The 27,200-nt window shown below is 40.9% G+C and overlaps 2 protein-coding genes across 5 annotated transcripts; both read right to left on the bottom strand.

The window, feature by feature from the left end:
* Positions 1-676: 676 nt before the first annotated feature.
* On the bottom strand, positions 677-11,205 carry LOC110489932 (tripartite motif-containing protein 16-like). 4 transcript variants are annotated; one of them, XM_036944224.1, is made up of 7 exons: positions 10,536-11,189; positions 4,228-4,323; positions 2,900-3,121; positions 2,522-2,681; positions 2,315-2,374; positions 2,047-2,117; positions 677-1,307 (listed from the first exon to the last, which is right to left on the bottom strand). In XM_036944224.1, the coding sequence occupies exons 1-7, from the start codon at positions 11,127-11,129 to the stop codon at positions 942-944; spliced, it is 1,569 nt and encodes a 522-aa protein (XP_036800119.1). In that variant the 5' UTR covers positions 11,130-11,189; the 3' UTR covers positions 677-941. The 4 variants fall into 4 exon arrangements, with proteins under 4 accessions (XP_036800119.1, XP_036800118.1, XP_036800120.1 ...); XM_036944223.1 differs by lacking the exon at positions 10,536-11,189 and adding an exon at positions 4,697-5,364; XM_036944225.1 differs by lacking the exons at positions 677-1,307; positions 2,315-2,374; positions 2,522-2,681; positions 2,900-3,121; positions 4,228-4,323 and adding exons at positions 7,620-7,679; positions 7,773-7,929; positions 8,120-8,353; positions 10,074-10,169 and having other exon boundaries at positions 1,571-2,117; positions 10,536-11,205.
* Positions 11,206-12,632: 1,427 nt separating this feature from the next.
* LOC110489931 (tripartite motif-containing protein 16-like) lies at positions 12,633-16,310 on the bottom strand. The gene is made up of 6 exons (XM_036944221.1): positions 15,651-16,310; positions 15,200-15,295; positions 14,094-14,327; positions 13,739-13,895; positions 13,532-13,591; positions 12,633-13,334 (listed from the first exon to the last, which is right to left on the bottom strand). The coding sequence occupies exons 1-6, from the start codon at positions 16,242-16,244 to the stop codon at positions 12,805-12,807; spliced, it is 1,671 nt and encodes a 556-aa protein (XP_036800116.1). The 5' UTR covers positions 16,245-16,310; the 3' UTR covers positions 12,633-12,804.
* Positions 16,311-27,200: the final 10,890 nt, after the last annotated feature.

Genomic DNA, 27,200 nt, shown 5'->3' with positions numbered 1-27,200 from the left:
TTGTTTAACACTTTTTTTGGTTACTACATGATTCCATGTGTGTTATTTCATAGTTTAAGTCACAACTATTCTACAATGTAGAAAATAGTAAAAAATAAAGAAATTAGGTGTCCAAACGTTTGACTGGTACTGTATATTTATATCCTCCTTCTAGGCGGACCCAACATCCTAACAGACAACACATCTCTGTTGCTTGTCAGGAACTTAGTTGGATCCTCTCTCTAGTGCAGTCATGGCCCTGCCTGATGCTAGAACCTTTGTGGGCTTGGAAGTGTGTGTGTGTGTAATAGGACTGTTCCTTCTCACTTCATCAGACCTGACCTCAAGCCGAATTCCTCACTCCTCCATGGCTGTCCTACCTTACCAGTGACTGAAACCAAACTGTTGCCCTTTGCCTCCCTCCTTAGGAGCCATACATTTAACAATACCATATTTTTTTTTACAGAGTGTAAACTTTGTGCACTCCCCCTTCCTCACTCAGTAACTTTCCATACACCTAGTTTTTATCCACCCTCCATTGACCCCAACCGATACATTCCTTATACATGTACAGTAATTGATATGTTCTAGTATGGTAACATGAATAAGTATATTTCAAGCTGGAAGCCAACATAGGCCGACATAGATTTCTGAAAATGAAACATTCCATTTCAAGGATAAATAATAATACAACTTATTGAAATGAACAAACAATCTTTTTTATTATTGTGAGCGAACCAGGTCCTTTGAGGTTGCTCTAAAGCGGAAAGGTGGAATAAACTAATCAGGAGCAGGTTTCCTTAAAATTGAACAAATTTCTCTACGGAGATCATTTTTTCCTCTTAAAACAATCCAACACAATCAAGGATGATCTCCCAAGGAAAACACAAATCTTCTTCTTTACAATGACAAGGAACATAAAGAGTATCTTTAAATTAGAACAGAAATTACCACCTATACGATTAGTCCGTGAAAAGGTCCCTTCGGTTGGTGGTCCGGATCTGTGATTGCTGGTCCCAATAGGTAGTTTGTACCCTTCTTATCCCTTCCAAAAGGTCCATCATCTTCCCTCTGCTGGTTCCCTCCTCTCCTCTCTGCTGGTTCCCTCCTCTCTGCTGGTTCCCTCCTCTCTGCTGGTTCCCTCCTCTCTGCTGGTTCCCTCCTCTCCTCTCCGCTCTGCTGGTTCCCTCCTCTCTGCTGGTTCCCACCTCACCTCTTCTCTTCGCTCCGCTGGTTCCCTCCTCTCCTCTCCTCTCTGCTGGTTCCCACCTCACCTCTCCTCTCGGATGGTTCCCTCTTCTCTCCTCTCTGCTGGCTCCCTCCTCTCTCTTGTAGGGGAAATAGAATAGCTCATTAATACCGTCAGCTGCGCTTAATTGCCTCTGATCACCTTGACTCACATGTCGGGCTGGGCAACTGTCCGTGGGAGCAGCCTGCCCTCTGGTGGTCCTTCCACATTATTGAGAAAAGATATCAACACAGCAGTAGTTTCGTTTAGACTTCATCAAAGAGAGAATAGATCAATATGAATGTGATTAAAACCTATACTAACATAAAGATTCAATCACTTCAAAAATAATTGTACATACCAGACTAAAAGAGAATTTACCATCATTCTAATATGGGGAACTCTAGAGGCAAAATAAATCTTGTGGTTTACACAGCTCAGCAGAATTATTTTGGTTCCCAACCCATATCCCATGATAGAGATGTTTAGTGAACGTGGTTTGGACTCTGTGAAGGAGGGTCATTGTGTCAGAGATGCTGAAGAAGGTCAGAATACCTGCCTTGTGAACCAGGTTCACTCCTACACTGGAGGACTGAGGGCCTGATACTTTAGTCTCAACATTATTGTGTCTGAAACTATTATCATTACTTGAGCACTCTAAACTCCAAGACTTGTCATTGTATCCGAATCTGGAATCATTAACCATCCATATTCTACTTGTACTCCACCTCCCAGTTACAGCGTCCAGACAGACCCTCTCTACAAAGGACCTGCCACCAACCAGTGAATCTGTCTGGATGGTCAGGATTTGGATCGTTAACAGCATTAACAACTGTCACCTTTCTGTTTCCCTCAGACATAGAGAGGGATTTCTGTGCTGTATTTGGGTCCAGTGTGAGCTGACAGGAATCTGGGAGAAGAGCAGAGCAGAGACCAATGAGGGGAGTTAGAACAGTAAGTTAAGGCACATACTGCACTGTATCTACCCTGTCTTTGATTACAGCAGAGCAGAGATCAATGTGAGCAGTATCTACTATTAATATATCACAAGGTTTGTGAGGAGTGTCAGAAAAAAGAGACCGTTAGTTACTTGGTGAAGAAACTCACATTGTAAGAAACGTTCTCTAGTCTTGGGCTCTGGAGGCAGTAAAACATCCACTGAATTCACTACAAACACACAGACATTTACGGAGAGAGAGAATATTATCAGCATAACATATTGCACATGTATAAAGTGATGACTATAGGACCTCTGATTGGTCTTAATTAGATGTTCTTACACTATGTATTGTGTTAGTATTATTTTCAACTCACCTGTGGTGGAGATCTTGGTCCATTCTCCTTTAAGGAAGTCTTCCAGTTTCTCTCTGACATCAGAAACAGCCGTTTTCACATCTCCAAAGTACTGAAGAGGATGAATAACGATGCTGGGTAAGTCTGAAGAGACACTGGGACTGGAGAGAGACTGATAACTCTGTAGAGAGACAGAGAGAGAGTGAGAGTGAGAGAGAGTGAGAGAGAGCGAAAGAAGAGTGAGAAAGAGAGCAGATGACTGTATTTTGTGATCATATGTTATTTTATAGATGTCAGAAAACATGAATACTGATATAAAGAATATAGAAAAATTGACAAAATCTACAGTTTCACAATAAGTTAATTTCTGTATCACCTGTATCAAGGCAGTTTAGTTACCTGGAGGAAATGGATGTGATCCTCTGTGTGTGAGAGCTGCTCCAGCTCAGCGTTTCTCCTCCTCAGCTCAGCTATCTCCTGCTCCAGTTGCTCCAGGAGTCCATCAGCTTGACTCACCTGGTCTCTGATCAACTCCTTCAACTCAGAGCGCCTTCTCTCAATGGAGTGGATCAGCTCAGTAAAGATCCTATCACTGTCCTCCACTGCTGCCTGTGCAGAGTGCTGTTCAGACACAAAGAGAGAAGAGAAGGTAAAAGTGGGGAATCCCTGTTCTTTGCATACAATGCAAATAGTCTGGGTAGGCATTTGAATAGCTATTCAGGAGTCTTATGGCTTGGGGGTAGAAGCTGTTAAGAAGCCTTTTGGACCTAGACTTGGTGCTCCGGTACAACTTGCCGTGTAGTAGCAGAGAGACCAGTCTATGACGGGTGGCTTCAGACTTTGACCATTTTTTATGCCTTCCTCAGACACCGCCTGGTATAGAGGTCCTGGATGGCAGGAAGCTTGGCCCCAGTGATGTGCTGGGCCGTACGCACCCTCTGTAGTGCCTTGCGGTCGGAGGCCGAGCATGCAGCCCGTTCTCCGGCCCTTTTTTCCACCTCATCTTCACGCAAATCCTAGGAGATCAAGGCATGTTCCCGAGAAAGCAGTATATCGAAAGCAGTATATCGTTCGCGTTGGCCTCGTCAGACTCGTTGAAGGAAACAAAGTCGCAATAATCGCAGTCCTGATGTCCAGAAGTTCTTTCAGGTCATAAGAGACGGTAGCGTCAACATTATGTATAAAATAAGTACCAAAATAGGTTACAAACAACGCAAATAAACAAACAAAAAAAACATAATCGGTTGGCACCCTCTTATATATCTGAATGTGGTAATCCAATCTGACCTTTACCAGAATTAAAAGCAGTTTTTGCATTTTTCTAATCTCAAAGTTAGTGATTAGGATAGTTTTGATCCCGAAAATGTTGATTATCTTAATCCCACAGGAAACGGTGGATTCAGGATGGATTTAAAAAAGGTGAAAGGCACTACAACTAATATATTTCAATGGAACTAACTAAAAACTAAATGGACCACATAATAGGTATGTGGTCAATTGGTAAATGTCTCTTTTTAATCTAGGTACCTTTATGCATTTAGTTTACTCATCTCTGTTTCCCTATGACAGTGTAGAAGTAGTACCATAACCAGTCCAGGAAACTGGCCCATAAAACAGGTAGACAGAGATCTGATCATGGAATCAAAAAATAAATAATAGCACTACAGAATCCAGATTATAATCCAGATTTTTATTTTTAAAACTGGTCCCTGGTCAATAATACTTACCTTGAGAGACTCCACAGCCTGTTGGAGCTCCTTCAGCTCCTTCTCTCTCTCCTGGATTCTCTGCTGTAGCTTCTGCTGACTCATCACCAGCTGACTCTATGGAGAAACACTGTTCATTGAGCTATCAAGGTTTATTTGTCCAGTAGTGCAATAATATAGTATTATGATTTAGTAAGAATTATATTGTAATAGAAGCCCCTTTGCAAAATTATACATCTATGATTTTAGTGGAAATATTATGTTTGTTTACAGTACTCATATCATATAGCTTAATCTGAATTTTGGACTCTTAAGAAAATGATGGTGTATAACAACAGAAAATTACGATACATTTAGAGATGATTTTTCATGAAACTAATTATACATGTTTATATATATATATATATATATCTTTATATTCAAACAGATTTCCTACTGTATATTTCATTATTTGTTCATCAGAGTCACCAACAAGTTATTCTGGTCTAACCTGTTTCTCGGTCCTTTCCGCTGCAGCTGACACTGTATCATCATGGCCTTTATGATCATCCACCATACACAGATAACAGATACAATTCTGATCGGTACGACAGTAAATCTTCAGCAGTTCGTCATGACGGGAGCAGATGTTCTCCTGTAGCTGTGTGGAGGCTTTGACCAGCTTGTGCTTCTTTAGTGCAGGGACACTATAGTGAGGCTGGAGGTGAGTCTTGCAGGAAGACACCAGACACACTAGACAGGACATGAGGGCTTTCTGCTTTCTGGTCCCAGTGCAGAAATCACACGCCACATCTCCAGGTCCAGCATAGCACCGATCAGGGGGAGCAGCCTGAAGTCCTGTCTTCTTCAGTTTCTCCACCACTTCAGTCAATATGGTGTTTTTCATCAGAGCAGGCCTTGGAGTGAAGGTCTGTCTGCACTGAGGACAGCTGTAGACCCCCTTCAGATCATCCTGATCCCAGCAGCCCTCAATACAGCTCCTACAGTAACTGTGTCCACAGGGAATAGCTACGGGCTCCTTCAGTAGATCCAGACAGACAGAACAACAGAACTGGTCCTGGTCCAGCAGAACTGCCTGCTGAGCCATTTGGACTGTTGTTCACTTTCACACAGATAAAACACCGCGACTCAGATAAGTTTCGTTTTCTCAGAATAGAGTTTGTGGGAAGGGGAGGGACTTCGTGATTCTGCCAGGAGGTGGGGTTAGTTAGAGGGAGGGAGATCGAGAGGAATGTAGTCCAATGCAATAATGAATATCCTGTGTCTTAGGGTTGTTTAGGGGTCTAAGCTGCTTTGCAACATATACTTCTGCAGCATGGGTTGGAATCCAGCCCACTACTATTTCAACACTTTCCTCCAGAGCCATATATTTAGAGGTAACAATTCCTTTCCAACAGGGGAAGTTCCAGTAACATGCATTGTGATCCAGGACTAAACCCCTACAGCAGCCTATTCACATACTTTAACAAGCTTACTACATATTAGCCAGACATAAATGTATACTGGATATTGATGCGTAATGTAAAGTGAATAATGCATTGTATACTGTTGTGGGTATGACTATTATGGGTAGCCAATATACAATGAACCATTAAAAGGTACATTGTGTTCCTAGACCAAATGTGTTCTTTTTCTGATGTCTACATTAGAGTTCACTAGATAAACTAAAGGGTACTAATGCAGGATGAGAAATAATGAAAACCATCACTATTTCAATGTCCGTTTTCTGGAGTCGTTATTCAAAATGAGAGGCAAATAGAGCTGTCTATGAATGTAGCATGTTCCCTTCAAAAAGATACTACAGAATGTAAAAAGCGCTTTAAAAGGGTAATTCTATATCCACATGCAAATAGCCCTTGATCTGATGAATGTGTCGTAGTAACAGGGAGAAGTTTATTGAGAGAGAACTTTTGTGCAGTGGCCACTGCCTGACCAATCACATTCTGTTTCAAATAGTACATCTAAGGAACCAGAACAGGACAAATGTAACGTCTTGCTAAGTTTATGTTGTTTGTATAAATGGCAGTAGTTTGTCCTCCTCCTCAGTTAACCCCTCCACACACACACACCAAAAACCCTAACCCCTGACCCTAATTGTAACCCTAACCCTAAACCTAAGCCCTAAGCCTAAAAAAGCCTTTATCCTTTTGGGGACCGGACTTCTGGTCCCCACAAGGATAGTAAAACCCAAACACACACACGCTCACACACACACTCTGCTGCTAAAAATAATTTTCTTTAGTTAGTCATGTCGTTTATTAGCATAAACACTCAAAAATGAAAATATAGAAAAATTGTTTATTGTTGGTGGTTTGCTGAGTGGCAAGAGGTAAATCAAGACATGTTTAATATTGTATTGTTTGTTACAGTATATCTCCATCTGCTGGACGGTTGATTGAGTAGTAAATCTGCAACATCAGAGTATATACAGTACATAGGCCTGGATAGATTTGAGAAAACTAAACTAAACTTATAATACAATTGATTGAAATGAACAAAGAATCTTTCTTTAAAACAAAAAGACAATACAGCAGTCGTTTTTTAGTTTAGACTTCATCAAAGTGAGAATACATCAATATGGATGTGATTTAAACCTAGACTAAATTAAAGATTAAATCAATCAAAATAAATTGTACATACCAAACTATAAGAGCATTAACCATCATTCTAATATGGGGAACTCTACAGTTTACACAGCACAGCAGACTCATTTTTGTACCCAACCCATATCCCAGGATAGAGGGGTTTAGTGAACGTGGTTTCGACTGTGTGGAGGAGGGTCATTGTGTCAGAGACGCTGTAGAAGGACAGAGTACCTGCCTTGTGATCCAGGTACACTCCTACTCTGGAGGACTGAGGGCCTGATACTTTAGTCTCAATATTATTGTGTCTGAAACGATAACCATTACTAGAGCACTCTAAACCCCAAGACTTGTCATTGTATCCGAATCTGGAATCATTAACCATCCGTATTCTACTTATGTCTTTATATGAGACTGCTGTAAAAACAGTCCCATGATGACCCTCCACCTCCCAGTAACAGCGTCCAGACAGACCCTCTCTACAAAGGACCTGCCACCAATCAGTGAATCTGTCTGGATGGTCAGGATTCGGATCGTTAACAGCATTAACAACTGTCACCTTTCTGTTTCCCTCAGACAGAGAGAGGGATTTCTGTGCTGTGTTTGGGTCCAGTGTGAGCTGACAGGAATCTGGGAGAAGAGCAGAGCAGAGACCAATGAGGGGAGTTAGAACAGTAAGTTAAGGCACATACTGTACTGTATCTACCCTGTCTTTGATTACAGCAGAGCAGAACAGCAGAGCAGAGATCAACGAGAGCTGTATCTACGATTGAAATATCACAATGTTTGTGAGGAGTGTCAGAAAAAAAGAGACTTGATGAAGAAACTTACATTGTAAGAAGTGTTCTCTGTTCTTGGGCTCTGGAGACAGTACTTCATTCACTGAATTCACTACAAAGATACAAAATATTATCAACATATCGTGTTGTACATGGTCTGAAGTAGGTGTTCTTATGTATTGTGTTAGTATTACTTTAAACCCACCTATGGTGGAGATCTTGATCCATTCTCCTTTAAGGAAGTCTTCTAGTTTCTCTCTGACATCAGAAACAGCCATTTTCATATCTCCAAGGAACTGAGGACGTTTATCAATGCTGGGTGAGTCTGAAGAGACACTGGGACTGGAGAGAGACAGATAACTCTGGAGAGAAAGAGAGAGCGAGAGAGAGAGAATAATTGAAAACATGTTTTTTTTGTTCTCTAATATTTTTATTAATAACAGATGTCAGCAATCATGACTACAAATATACAGAATTAAATATAATAGACAAAATGTATAGTTTCACAACAAGTTTATTTCTGTATCACCTGTTTCAAGGAAGTTTAGGTACCTGGAGGAAATGGATGTGATCCTCTGTGTGTGAGAGCTGCTCCAGCTCAGCGTTTCTCCTCCTCAGCTCAGTTATCTCCTGCTCCAGATGCTCCAGGAGTCCATCAGCTTGACTCACTTGAGCCTTCTCCTGGTCTCTGATCAGCTCCTTCACCTCAGAGCACCTTCTCTCAATGGAGTGGATCAGCTCAGTAAAGATCCTATCACTGTCCTCCACTGCTGCCTGTGCAGAGTGCTGTTCAGACACAAAGAGAGAAGAGAAGGCTCCATATTAAGTCAAATACTTTTTCCCCAGGCCATTTTATTACAGAGGAATAAGGTTCTACCTAGAAGCCTTTTCATCTGAATAAGCTTTCTCACTGATGGTATCAGTCTAGCCACCCCAATGAAACCCAGGAACAAGTAGAATAAACAACAATCAAAATCATAGGTACAACCAACTGTAAGTGAACTAATGCAAAGAACAGATATTCCCAATTACCCACAACCCAACCCTCCAGCAAAATGTACAACCTAGAAGTTAAAGGGTTCTAGGTAGAAACCTTCATAGAGGCCCACATAAATACTATTCACTGATTGTACAAAACATTAAGAACACCTTAATATTGTGTTGCACTTGACACCCCCCCCTCCCCCCTCCCCCTTGCCCTCTGAACAGCCTTGAAACATGGACACTACAAGCTGTCGAAAGACTTCCACAGGGATGTGACCCTTGTTGTCTCCAATGCTTCCCACAGTTGGCTGCATATCCTTTGGGTGGTGGACCATTCTTGATACACACAGGAAACTGTTGAGCATGAAACACCCAGCAGCGTTGCAGTTCGTGACAAAAACCAGTGCACCTACATACAACCATACCCCGATCAAAGGCACTTCAATCTGTTGTCTTTCCCATTCACCTTCTGAATGACACACACACACACACACACACACACACACACACACACACACACACACACACACAATCCATGTCTCAATTGTCTCAAGGTTTAAAAATCCTTCTTTAACCTGTCTCCTCCCCTTCATCTACACTGACTGAAGTGGATTTCACAAGTGACATCAATGAGGGATCATAGCTTTCACCTGGATTCACCTGGTCAGTCTATATAATGGAAAGAGCAGGCATCCTTAATGTTTTGTACACTAAGTGTATATTACCTCAGTTACCTCAAGTACCTCGTACCCCTGCACATTGACTGGGTACCGGTATTCCTTGTAATAGCCTCATTATTGTTATTTAATTGTGTTACTATATACTTTTTTTTTTTAATAGTACAGTTTTCTTACTTTTTAACTCTGCATTTTTGGGAAAGTGTTTGTAGGTAAGAATTTCACTATGAAGTGGTGCATCTCCAGTCCTCTGGGCCAAGTTTTTAAAAAGTTATCTGATCGGATTTCGGAAATCGGATAGGATTAAATGTTAGAATTGTGTTTTTCAACATTTACAATTTATATTCTGATCTTCTGGATAGGGATTCTAATTTGGTAATCCAATCTGACCTTTAATCAGGATTAAAAGTAGTTTTAGCATTTTTCTAATCTCAAAAATAGTGATTAGGATGGTTTTAATGCTGATAATCAGGATGATCTTAATCCCACTGGAAACGGTGGATTCAGGGTGGATTTAGAAAGGTAAAAGGCACGACAACGAATACATGTCAATGTAACTAAGGGGAGGAGGTTTAAAAAAACGAAAAACAAAGGTTCATTATGTTAAATTGACCGCAGTCTAGTTTCTTCGTCAATTGTTATATGTCTCTCTTTAATCTAGGTACCTTTATGCATTTAGTTTACTCATCTCTGTGTCCCTATGACAGCGTAGAAGTAGTACCATAACCAGTCCAGGAAACTGGCCCAAGAAACAGGTAGAGAGATCTGATCATGAATTGCAAAAAAAAGAATAATGATCCAGATTGAATTTTTGGAAAAACTGGCCCCTGGTCAATAATACTTACCTTGAGAGACTCCACAGCCTGTTGGAGCTCCTTCAGCTCCTTCTCTCTCTCCTGGATTCTCTCCTGGAGATTCTGTTGACTCATCACCAGCTGACTCTATGGAGAAACACTGTTCATTGAGCTATCAAGGTTTATTTGTCCAGTAGTGCAATAATATAGTATTATGATATAGGGCCATATAGAGTATAATTTAAATTGTAATAGAAGTCCCACTGCAAAATTATTTATCTATGTTGTTAGTTGAATTATTATGTTTCTTTACAGTACTCATATCATATAGTTTAAACAGAACTTTGGACTCAAAAGAAAATGATGGTGTGTGACAACAGCTAATGGTGATACATTTAGACAATGTTTTTCATGTAACTAATTATATGTGTTTATCTCATATTCAAACAGCTCTCCTGCTGTATATTTAATTATTTGTTTATCAGAGTCACCAACAAGTTATTCTGGTCTAACCTGTTTCTCGGTCCTCTCCGCTGCAGCTGACACTGTATCATGGCCTTTATGATCATCCACCATACACAGATAACAGATACAATTCTGATCGGTACGACAGTAAATCTTCAGCAGTTCGTCATGATGAGAGCAGATGTTCTCCTGTAGCTGTGTGGAGGCTTTGACCAGCTTGTGCTTCTTTAGTCCTGGGACACTATAGTGAGGCTGGAGGTGAGTCTCGCAGGAAGACACCAGACACACCAGACAGGACATGAGGGCTTTCTGCTTTCTGGTCCCAGTGCAGAAATCACACGCCACATCTCCAGGTCCAGCATAGCACAGATCAGGGGGAGCAGCCTGAAGTCCTGTCTTCTTCAGTTTCTCCACCACTTCAGCCAACATGTTATTTTTTCTCAGAGCAGGCCTTGGAGTGAAGGTCTGTCTGCACTGAGGACAGCTGTAGATCACCTTCAGATCATCCTGATCCCAGCAGCCCTCAATACAGCTCCTACAGTAACTGTGTCCACAGGGAATAGTGACTGGCTCCTTCAGTAGATCCAGACAGACAGAACAAGAGAACTGGTCCTGGTCCAGCAGAACTGCCTGCTGAGCCATTTGGACGGTTGTTGCTCACTTTCACACGGACAAACGGCACCGAGATTCAGATAAGTTTTGTTTCCCCAGAAGAAAGTTCGTGGGAGGGGGAGGGGCTTCCTGGTTCTGCCAGAAGGTGGGGTTAGTTAGCGGGAGGGAGATAGAGGAATGTCGTCCGATGCAATAATGAATATCCTGTTGTTTCGGCTGGTTTACAGGTCTACGCTGCTTTGTGACATATACTTCTGCAGCCTGGGTTGGAATCCAGCCCACTGCTATTTCAACACACTTTCCTCCAGAGCCATATGTTTAGAGAGGTAACAATTATTCTCAGGGGTTGCTCCAGTAACATGCATTGTGATCCTGGACTAAACACGAGGGTTTTCTGGTCGAAGCCTGAAGTCCTGTTTACTACATATTATCCAGATATAAATGTATACTGGATATTGAAACATAATGTAAAGTGAATGATTGATATACCTCTGTGTCCAGAATTCATTGTATACTATTATGGGTATGAGTATTATGGGTAGCCAATATACAATGAACCATTAAAAGGTACATTGTGTTCCTACACCAAATGTGTTCTTTTTCTGATGTCTACATTAGAGTTCACTAGATAAACTAAAGGGTATTAATGCAGGATGAGAAATAATGAAAACCATCACTATTTCAATGTCCGTTTAATGGAGTCGTTATTCAAAATGAGAGGCAAATAGAGCTGTCTATGAATGTAGCATGTTTCTATACCTTTTCAAAAATACTGCGATTGTAAGAAGGGACAGATTAAATGCTATTTTGAGCTATTTAAGAGTTTAGTTCAATGTCCACATGCAAATATCCTTTGATATGATGAATCGTTGTGCTTTGGCCATAGCCTGACCAATCACATTCTCTCTTAAATGGTACAGCTATGGAAACAGAACAGGACAAATGCCTAGTCTTATAAAAGACTCGGACCATGTTGTATAGTTGTTTGTATAAAGTGCAGTAGACCTTCATCCTCGGTTAACTTTAAAATAAAGGATTTCAAAGAATGAATCCAAAGTGAAGTCTTCTAGCTCGCTTATATTTTACTTAATGATCATGAATGAAATAAAATGGAGTAAACATTCACCTAGTGTCAGGGTAGACACGGCCCCCCTGACACACACACACGTACCTCACCACACATGCACCCCACTCGCAGGCACACACACACACACGCATACACACTGCTGCTAAATATAAGGTTATTTAATTGCATTGTCACTCAAGTAGTTTAGAACATAAAACTTAAGGACAAAAATACAGAAATCTAGTTTATTTTGGTGGTTTACTGAGAGGCAGAGGTACTGTCAATCAAAAAACGTGGAATCATTTGATTTGATTTGATTTTGCCATATCACCATCTGCTGGGTAATTGATTGAGTAGTGATTGTTTAGCACCAGATTGATATACAATATATAGGCCTTAGATATATTTGAGGACATTCGACAGATTCAAATTCAAGGATCAATAGGTAAATAATAACACAACTCATTGAACAAGATACAATACAGCGGTTGTTATTCAGAATGTACATCAAAGTGATAATACATCAATGTGAATGTATAAGATTGAAACATACACTACAATTAAGATGATATCACTCAGAACAATTATTCTACATACCAGACTATAAGAGCATTAACCATCCCTCTAATATGGGGAACTCTACAGTTTACACAGCTCAGCAGAATCATTTTTGTACCAAACACATAACCCAGGATAGAGGGGTTTAGTGAACGTGGTTTCGACTCTGTGGAGGAGGGTCATTGTGTCAGAGATGCTGTAGAAGGACAGAATACCTACCTTGTGATCCAGGTACACTCCTACTCTGGAGGACTGAGGGCCTGATACTTTAGTCTCAACATTATTGTGTCTGAAACTATAACCATTACCAGATAACTCTAAACCCCAAGACTTGTCATTGTATCCAAATCTAGAGCCATTAACCTTCCCTACTCTACTTATGTCTTTATATGAGACTGCTATAAAAACAGTCCCATGATGAAACTCCACCTCCCAGTAACAGCGTCCAGACAGACCCTCTCTACAAAGGACCTGCCACCAACCAGTGAATCTGTCTGGATGGTCAGGATTCGGATCGTTAACAGCCTTAACAACTGTCACCTTTCTGTTTCCCTCAGACAGAGAGAGGGATTTCTGTGCTGTGTTTGGGTCCAGTGTGAGCTGACAGGAATCTGGGAGAAGAACAGAGCAGAGACCAATGAGGGGAGTTAGAACAGTAAGTTAAGGCACATACTGTACTGTATCTACCCTGTCTTTGATTACAGCAGAGCAGAAATCAATGTGAGCAGTATCTACTATTAATATATCACAAGGTTTGTGAATAGTGTCAGAAAAAAGAGACCGTTAGTTACTTGGTGAAGAAACTCACATTGTAAGAAACGTTCTCTAGTCTTGGGCTCTGGAGGCAGTAAGATATCCACAGAATTTACTACAGAAACAGACATTCAAAGAGAGAGAGAGAATATTATCAGCATACCATATTGCACATGTATAAAGTGATGACTATAGGACCTCTGATTGGTCTAAACTAGATGTTCTTTCACTATGTATTGTGTTAGTATTATTTTCAACTCACCTGTGGTGGAGATCTTGGTCCATTCTCCTTTAAGGACGCCTTCTAGTCTCTCTCTGACATCAGAAACAGTCTTATTGACATCTACAAAGTACTGAGGATGGATAACGATGCTGGGTAAGTCTGAAGAGACACTGGGACTGGAGAGGGACTGATAACTCTGTAGAGAGACAGAGATGAAGAGTGTTGGAGAGAGAGACAGAGCGAGAGTAGATAATTGACAATGTTTTCGTGATTAAATATGTTTTACATATGTCAGGTAACATGAATACTGATATAGAGAAGGAAGTATAATTGATCCAATGTACAGTTTCACAAGTACATTTATGTATCACCTGTAACAAGGAAGTTTAGTTACCTGGAGGAAATGGATGTGATCCTCTGTGTGAGAGAGCTGCTCCAGCTCAGCGTTTCTCCTCCTCAGCTCAGCGATCTGCTGCTCCAGTTGCTCCAAGAGTCCATCAGCTTGACTCACTTGAGCCTTCTCCTGGTCTCTGATCAACTCCTTCACCTCAGAGCACCTTCTCTCAATGGAGTGGATCAGCTCAGTAAAGATCCGATCACTGTCCTCCACTGCTGCCTGTGCAGAGTGCTGTTAGTACACAAGGAGAGAAGAGAAGGCTTCATGTTAAGTAGAATATATTTCTCCCTAAAACATTTTTCTTTTCGCTGAGGATTAAGGTTCTACCTAGAGGCCTTTTCATCTGAAAAAGCTTTCTCACTGATGGTATCAGTCTAGCCACCCCAACGAAACTCAGAAACATAAACCCAGAAACAATACAAGTAGAATAAAATAACAATCAAAGTCATAGGTACAACCAACCATAAGTGAACTAATGCAAAGAACAGGGATTCACAATTACCCACAACCCTCCAGAAAAATGTCAAACGTAGAAGATAAGGGTTCTAGATAGAACCCTTCATAGAGGCCCACATAAAACAAATACTATTCACTGACTGTACAAAACATTAAGAACAACTTCCTAATATTATGTTGCACTTGTAACCCCCTTTTGCCTTCAGAACAGCTTCAATTTGTCAGGGCATGTACACTACAAGGTGTAGAAAGCATTGCACAGAGATGTTGGCCCATGTTGTCTCCAATGCTTCCCACAGTTGTGTCAATATGGCTGGATGTCCTTTGCGGTGGTGGACCATTCATGATACACACAGGAAACTGTTGAGCATGAAAAACCCAGCAGGGTTGCAATTCGTGACACAAACCGGTGCGCCTGGCACCTACTACCGTACCCCGTTCAAAGGCACTTAAATATGTTGTCTTGCCCATTCACTCTGAATGGCACATATACACAATCCATGTCTCAATTTTCTCCACGCTTAAAAATCCATCTTTAACCTATTTCCTTCCCTTTTTCTACACTGACTGAAGTGGATTTAACCAAAAAATATATCCCGATCCAGATTAACATTTTGAAAAACTGGGCCCTGGTCAATAATATTTACCTTGAGAGACTCCACAGCCTGTTGGAGCTCCTTCAGCTCCTTCTCTCTCTCCTGGATTCTCTGCTGTAGCTTCTGCTGACTCATCACCAGCTGACTCTATGGAGAAACACTGTTCATTGAGCTATCAAGGTTTATTTGTCCAGTAGTGCAATAGTATAGAATTACGATACAGGGCCCATAGTGGGTAGCAATTACATTTTATTAGAAGACCCTTTGCAAAGTTATGCATCTATGATAGTTTAATTATTATGCATTTGACAGTACTCATATCATAGTTTAAACTGAGTTTTGGACTCAAAAGAAAATGAGGATGTGTGACTACAGCAAAAATGGTGATACATTTAGAGAATCATGTAACTAATTAGAAATGTTTCTCATATTCAAACAGCTCTCCTGCTGTATATTTCATTATTTGTTTATCAGAGTCACCAACAAGTTATTCTGGTCTAACCTGTTTCTCGGTCCTCTCTGCTGCAGCTGACACTGTATCATGGCCTTTATGATCATCCACCATACACAGATAACAGATACAATTCTGATCGGTACGACAGTAAATCTTCAGCAGTTCGTCATGACGGGAGCAGATGTTCTCCTGTAGCTGTGTGGAGGCTTTGACCAGCTTGTGCTTCTTGAGTCCTGGGACACTATAGTGAGGCTGGAGGTGAGTCTTGCAGGAAGACACCAGACACACCAGACAGGACATGAGGGCTTTCTGCTTTCTGGTCCCATTGCAGAAATCACACGCCACATCTCCAGGTCCAGCATAGCACGGATCAGGGGGATCAGCCTGAAGTCCTGTCTTCTTCAGTTTCTCCACCACTTCAGTCAATATGATATTTTTTATCAGAGCAGGCCTTGGAGTGAAGGTCTGTCTGCACTGAGGACAGCTGTAGATCCCCTTCAGATCATCCTGATCCCAGCAGCCCTCAATACAGCTCCTACAGTAACTGTGTCCACAGGGAATAGTGACTGGCTCCTTCAGTAGATCCAGACAGACAGAACAACAGAACTGGTCCTGGTCCAGCAGAATTCCCTGTTGAGCCATCTGGACGGTTGTTGCTCACTTTCACACGGACAAACACCGCGACTAATAAGTTTCGTTTCCTCAGAAGAGAGTTTGTGGGAAGGGGAGGGACTTCCTGGTTCTGCCAGGAGGTGGAGTTAGGGACAGAGAGAGCAATGTTGTACAATGCAAAAAATGCTAGGGTAGTTTAGGGTTAATTCTCTTTCCATAACATTGACTGACCAGGTGAATCCAAGTGAGAGCTACGATCCCTTTTTGATCCCTTATTCACTTGTTAAATCCACTTTAATAAGTCTAAATGGGGGGGGGGGGGGGGGGGGGGTTAAACAGGTTAAAGAAGGATTTTAAAGCCTTGAGACAATTAAGGCTTGGATTGTGTATGTGTGCCATTCAAAGTGTGATTGGGCAAGACAAAAGTTAAGTGCCTTTGATCCGGGTATGGTAGTAGGTGCCAGGCGCACTGGTTTGAGTGTGTCAAGAACTGCAATGCTGCTGGGTTTTTTCACACTCATCAGTTTCCCGTGTGTATCAAGAATGGTCCACCACCCAAAAGGACATCCAGCCAACTTGACAACTGTGGGAAGCATTGTACTCAACATGGACCAGAATCTACAGTTGAAGTCGGAAGTTTACATACACCTTAGCCAAATACATTTAAACTCAGTTGTTTTCACAATTCCTGACATTTAATCCTAGTAAAAATTCCCTGTTTTAGGTCAGTTAGGATCACCACTTTTAGAAAGAGAAGGAAGGGAAGCGCTACTAAGGTACACAATAGTACATTTTGGTAAATAGAAGGTGCTCTTTGGTAAAAGGGGTAAATTGGTCATCAAAATTGAAGGAGGACCAAGGCACTCTTCATATAATTATTTAAAATGCCTTTATTAGTATGGCATGTTCAATAGAAACAACGTTTTTTTTAAACTGACGCGTTTCGGCTGCATGGCCTTCATCAGGGAGTACAAAAAAAAAGGAATACTATGTCCTCTTTTGAACAGCTTTTCCAATTAGCCCTAATTGGAAGAGGGAGTGGTTACAAAATTGATTAGACACACCTAGCCAAGCTACTCCCAGCCGAAATGCGTCAGTTTTAAAAAAAAACGTTGTTTCTATTGAACATGCCATACTAATAAAGGCATTTTAATTAATTATATGAAGAATGCCTTGGTCCTCCTTTCTTTTTGAGGATCACCACTTTATTTTAAGAATGTGAAATAGCAGAATAATAGTAGAGAGAATGAATACTCAATTAGTATTTGGTAGCATTGCCTTTAAATAGTTTAACTTGGGTCAAACGTGTCAGGTAGCCTTCCACAAGCTTTCCACAATAAGTTAGGTGAATTTTGGCCCATTCCTCCTGACAGAGCTGGTGCAACTGAGTCAGGTTTGTAGGCCTCCTTGCTCGCACACGCTTTTTCAGTTCTGCCCACAAATCTTCTATTGGATTGAGGTCAGGGCTTTGTGATGGCCACTCCAATACCTTGACTTTGTCGTCCTTAAGCCATTTTGCCACAACTTTGGAAGTATGCTTGGGGTCATTGTCCATTTGGAAGACCCATTTGCCACCAAGCTTTAACTTCCTGATGTCTTGAGATGTTGCTTCAATATATCCACATAATTTTCCTATCTCATTATGCCATCCATTTTGTGAAGTGCACCAGTCCCTCCTGCAGCAAAGCACCGCCACAACATGATGCTGCCACCCCTGTGCTTCACGGTTGGGATGGTGTTCTTCGGCTTGCAAGCCTCCCCCTTTTTCCTCCAAACATAACGATGGTCATTATGGCCAAACAGTTATATTTTTGTTTCATCAGACCAGAGGACATTTCTCCAAAAAAGTACTATCTTTGTACCTATGTGCTGTTGAAAACCGTAATCTGGCTCTTTTTAATGGCGGTTTTGGAGCAGTAGCTTCTTCCTTGCTGACTGGCCTTTCAGGTTATGTCGATATAGCACTCGTTTTTACTGTGGATATATATACTTTTGTATCTGTTTCTTCCAGCATCTTCACAAGGTCCTTTGCTGTTGTTCTGGGATTGATTTGCACTTTTTGCACCAAAGTACGTTAATCTCTAGGAGACAGAACGCGTCTACTTCCTGAGCGGTATGATGACTACGTGGTCCCATGGGTGTTTATACTTGCGTACTATTGTTTGTACAGAAAAATGTGGTACCTTCAGGCATTTGGAAATTGCTCCCAAGGATGAACCAGACTTGTGGAGGTCTACAATTTATTTTCTGAAGTCTTGGCTGATTTCTTTTGATTCCCATGATGTCAAGCAAAGAGGCCCTGAGTTTGAAGGTAGGCCTTGAAATATATCCACAGGTACACCTCCAATTGACTCAAATTATGTCAATTAGCCTATCGGAAGCTTCTAAAGCCATTACTTAATTTTCTGGAATTTTCCAAGCTGTTTAAAGGCACATTCAACTTAGTGTATGTAAACTTCTGTCCCACTGGAATTGTGATACAGTGAAATATAAGTGAAATAATCTGTCTGTAAACAATTGTTGTAAAAATGACTCGTGTCATGCACAAAGTAGATGTCTTAAACGACTTGCCAAAACGACAGTTTGTTAACAAGAAATGTGTGGAGTGGTTGAAAAACGAGTTAATGACTCCAACCTAAGTGTATGTAAACTTCCGACTTCAACTGTATGTGGTACGCTTTCGACACCTTGTAGAGTCCATGCCCAGACGAATTGAAACTGTTCTGAAAGCAAAAGGGGGTGCAACTCAATATTAGGAAGGTGTTCCTAATGTTTTGTACACTCCATGCACTTATGAAACATGGGTTCGAATCCTGCCCACTGCTATTTCAACACACTTTCCCCCAGAAGCATATTTAGAGAGGTAACATCTTCTCCAACAGGGGGCGCTCCAGTAACATACATTGTGATCCAGGACTAAACATTACAGCAGCCTATTTAGAGAGGTAACATCTTCTCCAACAGGGGGCGCTCCAGTAACATACATTGTAATCCAGGACTAAACATAACAGGAGCCTATTCACATACGTTTTGGCTCAAAGCGCAATACTAGTAAATCACTTTCATTATAAGTTAATGGTTCCTACCTTCACTATATATTAGTCAGGCATAAATGTATACTGGATATTGAAACAGAAAGCAAAGTTAATGACTGATTAGCCTCTGTGTGTATGTGTTGCATAATCTACCCAATTGCGATCAACCACTTGAACATTATGGGTAGCCAACATACCATGAAACATCAAAAAAGGTACATTGTGTGCCTAGTCCAAATGTGTTCTTTTTCTGATGTCTACATTAGAGTTCACTAGATAAACTAAAGGGTACTAATGCAGGATGAGAAATAATAAAATACATGACTATTTCTTTGTCATTTTTCTGTGGTCTATGATAATCTATCCTTTTTTCGAAACAAGTGGCATATAGAACTGTCTATGAATGTAGCATGTTCCCATACTTTTCAAAAATACTGCAGATTGTAGGAACTGCAAGATGAACTGCTATTTTGAGCAAATTGAAAGGTTAATTCAATGTCCACGTGCAAGTAACCCTTGATATGATACATCTGTAGTAGTAAAAGGGGAGAAGTTCATTGAGAGAGAAATATGATTAAAAGCTTGGCCCAGTCAATGAGATGTTGCGGTGAGATGATATTACCTTTTTCTTTCATTCACTTTTTTTTCAGTGGCCTGACCCATCACATTATTTTCCAAATGGAACATGAATTCAGAACAGGACAAATGCCAAGTCTTGCCAAGTCTTATAAAATACTTCCTAAATTAACTTAGGAAGTATTTTTTCCACCAGCCTAATGTCAATTTCTCATGTTTCTTGGCCCAAGCAAGTCTCTTCTTATTATTGGTGTCCTTTAGTAGTGGTTTCTTTGCAGCAATTCGACCATGAAGGCCTGATTCACGCAGTCTGTTACTTGCACTCTGTGAAGCATTTATTTGGGCTGAAATCTGAGGTGCAGTTAACTAATGAACTTATCCTCTGCAGCAGAGGTAACTCTGGGTCTTCCTTTCCTGTGGCGGTCCTCATGAGAGCCAGTTTCATCATATCGCTTGATGGTTTTTGCGACTGCACTTGAAGAAACGTTCAAAGTTCTTGAAATGTTCCACATTGACTGACCTTCATGTCTTAAAGTAATGATGGACTTTTATTTATCTTCGCTTATTTGAGCTGTTCTTGCCATAATGTGGACTTGGTCTTTACCAAATAGGGCTATCTTCTGTATACCACCTCTACCTTGTCACAACACAACTGATTGTCTCAAACGCATTAAGAAGGAAAGAAATACCACCAATTAACAAGGCACACCTGTTAATTTAAATGCATTCCAGGTGACTACCTCATGAAGCTGGTTGAGAGAATGCCAAGAGTGTACAAAGCTGTCAAGGCAAAATGTGGCTACTTTGAAGAATCTAAAATCTAAAATGTTTTTTTGGTTACTACATGATTCCATAGTTTTGATGTCTTCATTATTATTCTACAATGTAGAAAATAGACAAATTAAAAAAAGAACCCTGGAATAAGTAGGTGTCCAAACGTTTGACTGGTACTGTATATCTACAGTGTATTGCCAAAAACCACTCAACCAGGTCAGACTCTGACCTGTCCAATGAGCCAAACTGATTAAAGTATCCCAGTGCACACACACAGACACACACAATTAGAATCTACAGAGCAGCGTATTGCTCACCCCTCCTCTGCCTCTCTCCCTCGCTTTCTCTGTGTCGTTTTCACTGTCCGTATTTCACCTGTTGAATTGGAATGTATAGAGCAGCTTGAAGTGATGCAGTATACTGTGTGGTCAACCCACCTCTTTTCTCTCTCCATCTGTCCTCTTCTGTCACTTTTCTCTCGTGCCGTCTGTCACGGTCTCAGGTTCTTGTTTGTTACTGTCTCATTTGTCGATCTTCTTCTGTTATGACTTGTTCTGTTCTTCTGGTGTCTCTCTCCACCATATCCTATTCTCCTGTTGCTGTCTCCGTGTCTTCTGTTATGACTTGTTCTATTCTTCTGGTGTCTCTCTCCACCATATCCTATTCTCCTGTTGCTGTCTCCGTGTCTCATCTGGTGTTTCTTTAGTTTGCAAACTGGTCAAGGGGATACCGGGGTAGTTTAACTTGTTTTGGGCCAGTGTCCGGGTCACCTAAACCATCCTCTTCCCTAACATTTGCCCCTGGCTGCTGCTGTTCTAAGTGCTCCACTTGCCTGCTGTTCTCATCTGTCCACCTCCTTTGGCTCATCTGAAAAGGTAGCAAGGCAGAAGTGCAACATGTAATTAGTTAGATTTAAAGGGCGACTGCTCTTTCGCCAGTTAGCTTCAGCCGGCTGGTGTGGGACCTGACTTTGGATATGATGGAGAGAGACACCAGAAGAACAGAACAGGCCTGTTGCCGGGGCTAGTTAGGGACCATCAATAAATGACACAATGTAAATGACAAATATGAAATACTTTCATGTTGCACACCTTTTAGTTCTCACCCTTTCCTGCAGTCAAATGACCAAATCACCCTCTGGTGGCCTCATGGGTGGAATATTATTTATATTTTTCATAATTTATAAACATAAAAAAAACAGCCAAAAATCCAGTGTTTCTATGTCAAACGGTTTTGTTGTATTTCAGTCTTCTGAAATGAGGTGTATATGAGGTGTAGTATTGGGATGCAAACTCAAAATGGACTACATTTTAACACTATATCTTATATGGTACAGTGGGTGTATACTTTTGTTTCAAAGTCGATTTGTTTAAAACTAACAAGAAACACTCGGTGGAACCCTAATTTTGCCCACTGCAGTAAAAGGTTAAATGTTTACAATATTTGTAAATTAATTTCTACAATTTATTGTTGGTTTGAGGTTTTTAAGTAATTGAAATTTGAAACTTTTGGAATGAACACACTGTCCCTAATTAGCCCCATAGGGATAAACAAAGTCAATCCAAATGTATCACAATCATTACTATCGGGTCGGGTGCTGCTGCTGCACTCCGAATTGATGGCTACTTGTTTGCTGCCAGCTGTGGGCAGGATTGAAACAAACCCAACCTTCATTTACGTTGTGATGCAGTCTCAGAAAACTCACTTTTGGATGAAACGGACTTTATGACCAAAATGATCCTATTTACACTTTGTAGTCAATTTTGACAACATAAATGTTTCTGACTCGTATGAATGCCACACAGGCTGTTTTCTAAACGAGAAGTTGGTTTTTAGAGGCAGTTGCGCTTTAAAGTTCATGTATACTGACAGAACCAGGGACATCTCAACTGTCAAGAAAAATTAAAATGTCCGCATAAAAGCGCAACACAACTCCAAACATGACAGATAGGGAGCTACATAGCCCGTTAGGCTATATGAATATAAAGATGCATGAGACCCCAACTAAATCTGACCTGTAGGATGGAATAAGTTATGACCTCTATGGCTGTGATAGTCGCCTATTGTTTTCTCCCGTTGGAGCGTCATCTGTTGTCAAAATGGGTGCTCCACCTAGCATTTTTTTTTTTTTTTTTCGCATTGTAATTTCAGAAAATGTCCATGATATAATGGCAGTAATAGTGGAATGATAAGTGTTTGACAGTATTACATACCCACCCGCGTTGTGATTGGCTGTGATAGTCACCAATTGGTTTCTCACATGAATTGAGTTTATGTGAGAACAAGCACTGAATTGTGTAGGGAATCATTGTACCATCTAAATATCGCTGTGAACTATCCTTTAAATATCAACAAATTGTGGTTTTACAGCTGTTTGAAGCTGGTGGATCAAAACCCAAAGTAAAAGGCTCAAGTGTGAGTTCACAAAAATCCTATTTGTAGCACCTTTAAGGGCCTATGCATTTTCAATGTTTTGTTCACCTAGAATCTAACCTCAAAGCTGGCCATCTTTTCCCGTCTTTCTGGCAGCCCTCACCCTTCCCGTCTAAGTTCACGTTTGTTTATTTGTCATATACACATAACATACATGGAGTACACAGTGCAATGAAATTCTTACTTGCAGGTTAACATCAAGGCAATGCAACAACCCTAGAAAAACATAAGTAGCTAAGTGAATAAAAAGACTAATAAAATAGTGGTCCACTGCGTTCTGAAACCACAGCGGGCACCGCGTCACTCCAGGGGCTTCTTGCAGTGCCTGCTACTGTCTAGCACAGTATATTGGATTTTTTATTTTTTTTTGTCATTAAAGTTGTCAGTAAAACATATATTTAATTTTTATACTGCATGGTTTGGGGCTGCATCAAAAACATGGGGGGGCTGAAGACACGGAAACCCAGGCCTAACGACGCCACTGCTGAGCACCTCCTGTACATTTGAAAGAAAACTGAACGGGTGAATTAGATTTTGAAACAATGATATTAAACAACAGTTAATGACAAATTAGGACATGTTTTCTCAAACTACAGCAGAATTGGGTACAGCAGAAGACACATTTCTGTCTCGTATGAATTCATAAACTATTGGTATTATTTTGAATCATATCTCAATGTCTTGTTGCCCTCAACTCTAAACACATTTTTTTTAAAGTGTTTCTGTGTTTTCACAGCAAGACAGCCACTTACATAACTGTGTGTCTGTGCCTTTGATATGACTAAACGGGTGTCTGTACTCCAACAAAGACACCGCAATTAGTCACAAAGAAAAGGACACAATGACACGGTAAAACAGGTCTAAAAATACACCAAGATTGTGTTTTATGCATCTTCCTTTTCAAATCATTCGAAAGGCTATTATCAACAGTGCTCTACCCGGGTCCTTATTCAGATACGATGGACTGAATTAGGTTGGTTATCAAACTCATAAATGGGCAATCTGGGATTTGAAGAACAACAAAGCAGTCACAACGCCACTTGATTTGGTAAAACAGCTGAGGGATGGGGCTGGAGAAATGTAATATAACCAGCTATTGATGCGAGGACTGACCATTAATGTAAACAAAACGACAAACAACTTTATAATTTGAGTCCTGGTATAATAGTTGAAATAAGCACTCATAAGTTATATTCTTTAAGAATCAATGGTTGTATTTCATTTAATAGTCCAAATATGGATGAACCAATCCCAGATTGCCCCTTTAAACGGAAGAGGAATGTATTTATAATGTACTACATGGCTCTGAGAAGGAATCAGAAGTTTTACGAATGCCATGGTTCTAAGATTGAAAGACACGTAAGTTACACAGTACATCGTAGTCATTGAATACACATTCCAAAGGATAAGCGGTGAGAATTGGAACATTTACAAACCAGAGACGTTGCTTGACCAAACGTTTAAACACTTCAATGTTTTAGTTTAAATACGTCCCATTGCAATGCTCCTTGACATGAATGAAATAATGGCACATTTCAAAATGCCTGTGCAATTATATTTTCTGACTACGCAATTTCTGTATAAGATTCATATAGTATTTATTTATTTATATTTTAATCACACAGTAATCTGAATGTATTTATTTTCCTAGGTTGCATTGATATACTCATGTTTCTCTACGGTAAGAATGTACAAATATGAACACGTGTATCCAGGCGCAAGCCATATAAACAGCACACGATTGATATCATTAAACTAACAACTTGACACAAAGGAGATTGCTCCAGACGTCAACGTTGATGTAAGCCCTCTGTCAAATTTGAAGAAAAAAAAACATTCAGGTCCAGGATTTTCACATGAGCCTGTCTCAAGTCACCTACAGTAACTCTTCTTAACGAACATGTTTCCAGTGAGCAAAAATAGGTTGAAAAAACATTTTTTACGTCGTTACAGCATCTTTTCAACGCTCTTTTAAACAAACTTAGCTCACTGGGAAGTTTGTTGGCTTCTCAATGTCCCCTGAGCATCAGCCAGACTAGGGTCAAACAGCACACTTATACATGCTTGACTTTGGGTTTGGCAAGGCTGTATTTTGATAAATGTGAGCGCTGAATTGACCCCAGTGTCCACGTTGTAGTATCAAACCTTTACTTCTGGCTGGAGATGCTTTATCCTGGACGTAAAAGGCACATATATATATATATATATATATATATAATGTTTTTGTTGTTGTATATCATATTTTACATTTGTGTGACTGTTATTGTCCATCAGTGTTTCAGTGCTTTTGTTACTTGTCGTGTTTTATGTTTTTGTGTGGAACCCAGGAAGAATTGCTGCTGCTTCGGCAAAACATACAGAATGACAAACTTGCATCACAAAAAAAAGTGCCACCCTCTTCCCCATATAGTGCACTACTTTTGACCAGGGTCCATGGATTACATATGCAATATATAAGGAATAGGGTGCTATTTGGGATGCATACAAGATAAATACAGTAAGATAAATAGATACATTAAAAACAAAAATGGACCAAAAATATAGTCAATAAGATATGTAAATAAGTAGACAACTACATTAATTTATAGAATATAGCAAATAAAACTCTAAGCATAACAATTTTTTTGTAGTGAATTTTCATCAGCAGCTACACTCACCGGCCGCTTTATTAGGTACACACATCTAGTACCAGGTCGGACCTCCCTTTGCCAACAGAACAGCCTGAATTATTTGGGCCATGGAGTCTACAAGGTGTTGGAAATGTTCCACAGGGATGTTGGTCCATGCTGCATCACGCATTTGCTGCAGTTTGGATGGCGGTACAATCATGCTTCAAACAGCCCGTTCCATCTCACCCAAAGATACTCTATTGGGTTTGGTCAGCAACAATGTTCAGATACGTTGTGGCGTTCAAGCGTTTCTTAATTGGAATCAAGGGACATAACGTGTGCCAGGAAAACATTCCCCACACCATTACACCACCGTTACCAGCCTGTATCGTTGACACCAGGCAAAATGGGCTCATGCTGTTTACGCCAAATCCTGGCTGCCATCACTATGACGCAACAGGAACTGAGATTCATCGGACCAGGCAATGTTTTTCCACTCCTCAAATGTCCAGTGTTGGTGATCATGTTCCCACTGGAGACCCTTCTTCTTGTTTTTAGCTGATAGGAGTGAAACCCAGTGTGGCCGTCAACTGCAAACGTGATAGCAACAGCCCCTCCGTGACAAAGATCGACGAGTTCTGCACACCACTGTTGTACTGCACCGTTATTTGTCTGTTTATGGCTCCCGCCTGTCAGCTTAGACAATTCTTGCCATTTTCCTTCGACCTCTCTCATGAACGAGCTGTTATCAACCGCAGGACTGCCGCTGACTGGATGTTTTTTGTTTGTCGCACTATTCTCCTAGACACTGTCGTGCCATTTCTGAAATACTTGATCTGGAGCGCCTGGCACCGACGATCATACCACGCTCAAAGTTGCTTAGGTCACTTGTTTTGCCCATTCTAACGTTCAATCGATTAGTAACTGAATGCCTCGATGCCTGTCTGCCTGCTTTATATAGCAAGCCTTGGCCACGTGGCTCACTGTCTGTAGGAGCGATCCATTTCTATGAACGTGGTGATGTACCTAATAAACTGGCCAGGGAGTATATTACAAGGCAAAATGTCTAACACCCAGTACTTTCTATGTCCCTGAGGATTTCATCAACATGTATAAAGGATATTCTGACTGACTCATTTCCAGCAGCTCTTTAGTAGCTCCCATCCAGCAGACCACCATGCAGAGGCCTGTGTTTCATCTCCATAGAATACAAGCTTTCCCTAGCCCCAAAAATATAAATAGATAGGACCTCGATACCAGGCGCTGTCAGAGGAAGGCCCTAAAAATTGTCAAAGACTCCAGCCACCCTAGTCATAGACCGTTCTCTCTGCTACCGCACGGCAAGCGGTACCGGAGCGCCAAGTCTAGGTCCAAGAGGCTTCTAAACAGCTTCTACCCCCAAGCCATAAGACTCCTGACCAGCTACCCAGACTGCATTGCCCCCCCCCCCCCCCTCTACACTGCTGCTACTCTCTGTTATTATCTATGCATAGTTACCTTAATAACTCTACCTACATGTACATATTACTTCAACACCGGTGCCCCCGCACATTGACTCT

Source organism: Oncorhynchus mykiss, chromosome 15 (assembly GCF_013265735.2).
Source record: "Oncorhynchus mykiss isolate Arlee chromosome 15, USDA_OmykA_1.1, whole genome shotgun sequence".
In the NCBI taxonomy this organism is placed as follows: Eukaryota; Metazoa; Chordata; class Actinopteri; order Salmoniformes; family Salmonidae; genus Oncorhynchus; species Oncorhynchus mykiss.
Note: the sequence above shows the minus strand (reverse complement) of the source record. Positions and strands in the feature narration are given on the sequence as shown.

Bases quoted from the DNA above. Each gene is read 5' to 3' on its own strand.
- LOC110489932 (XM_021562947.2), bottom strand. From the start codon at position 11,129: ATGGCTCAGCAGGCAGTTCTGCTGGACCAGGACCAGTTCTCTTGTTCT. The intron at 10,170-10,535 runs GTTAGACCAGAA...GTTTCTCCATAG, and splicing joins CGGAGAGGACCGAGAAACAG to AGTCAGCTGGTGATGAGTCA. The intron at 7,930-8,119 runs GTACCTAAACTT...CTTTCTCTCCAG, and splicing joins ATCACATCCATTTCCTCCAG to AGTTATCTGTCTCTCTCCAG.
- LOC110489931 (XM_036944221.1), bottom strand. From the start codon at position 16,244: ATGGCTCAACAGGGAATTCTGCTGGACCAGGACCAGTTCTGTTGTTCT. The intron at 14,328-15,199 runs GTAAATATTATT...GTGTACTAACAG, and splicing joins AGGCTGTGGAGTCTCTCAAG to CACTCTGCACAGGCAGCAGT. The intron at 13,896-14,093 runs GTAACTAAACTT...GTCTCTCTACAG, and splicing joins ATCACATCCATTTCCTCCAG to AGTTATCAGTCCCTCTCCAG.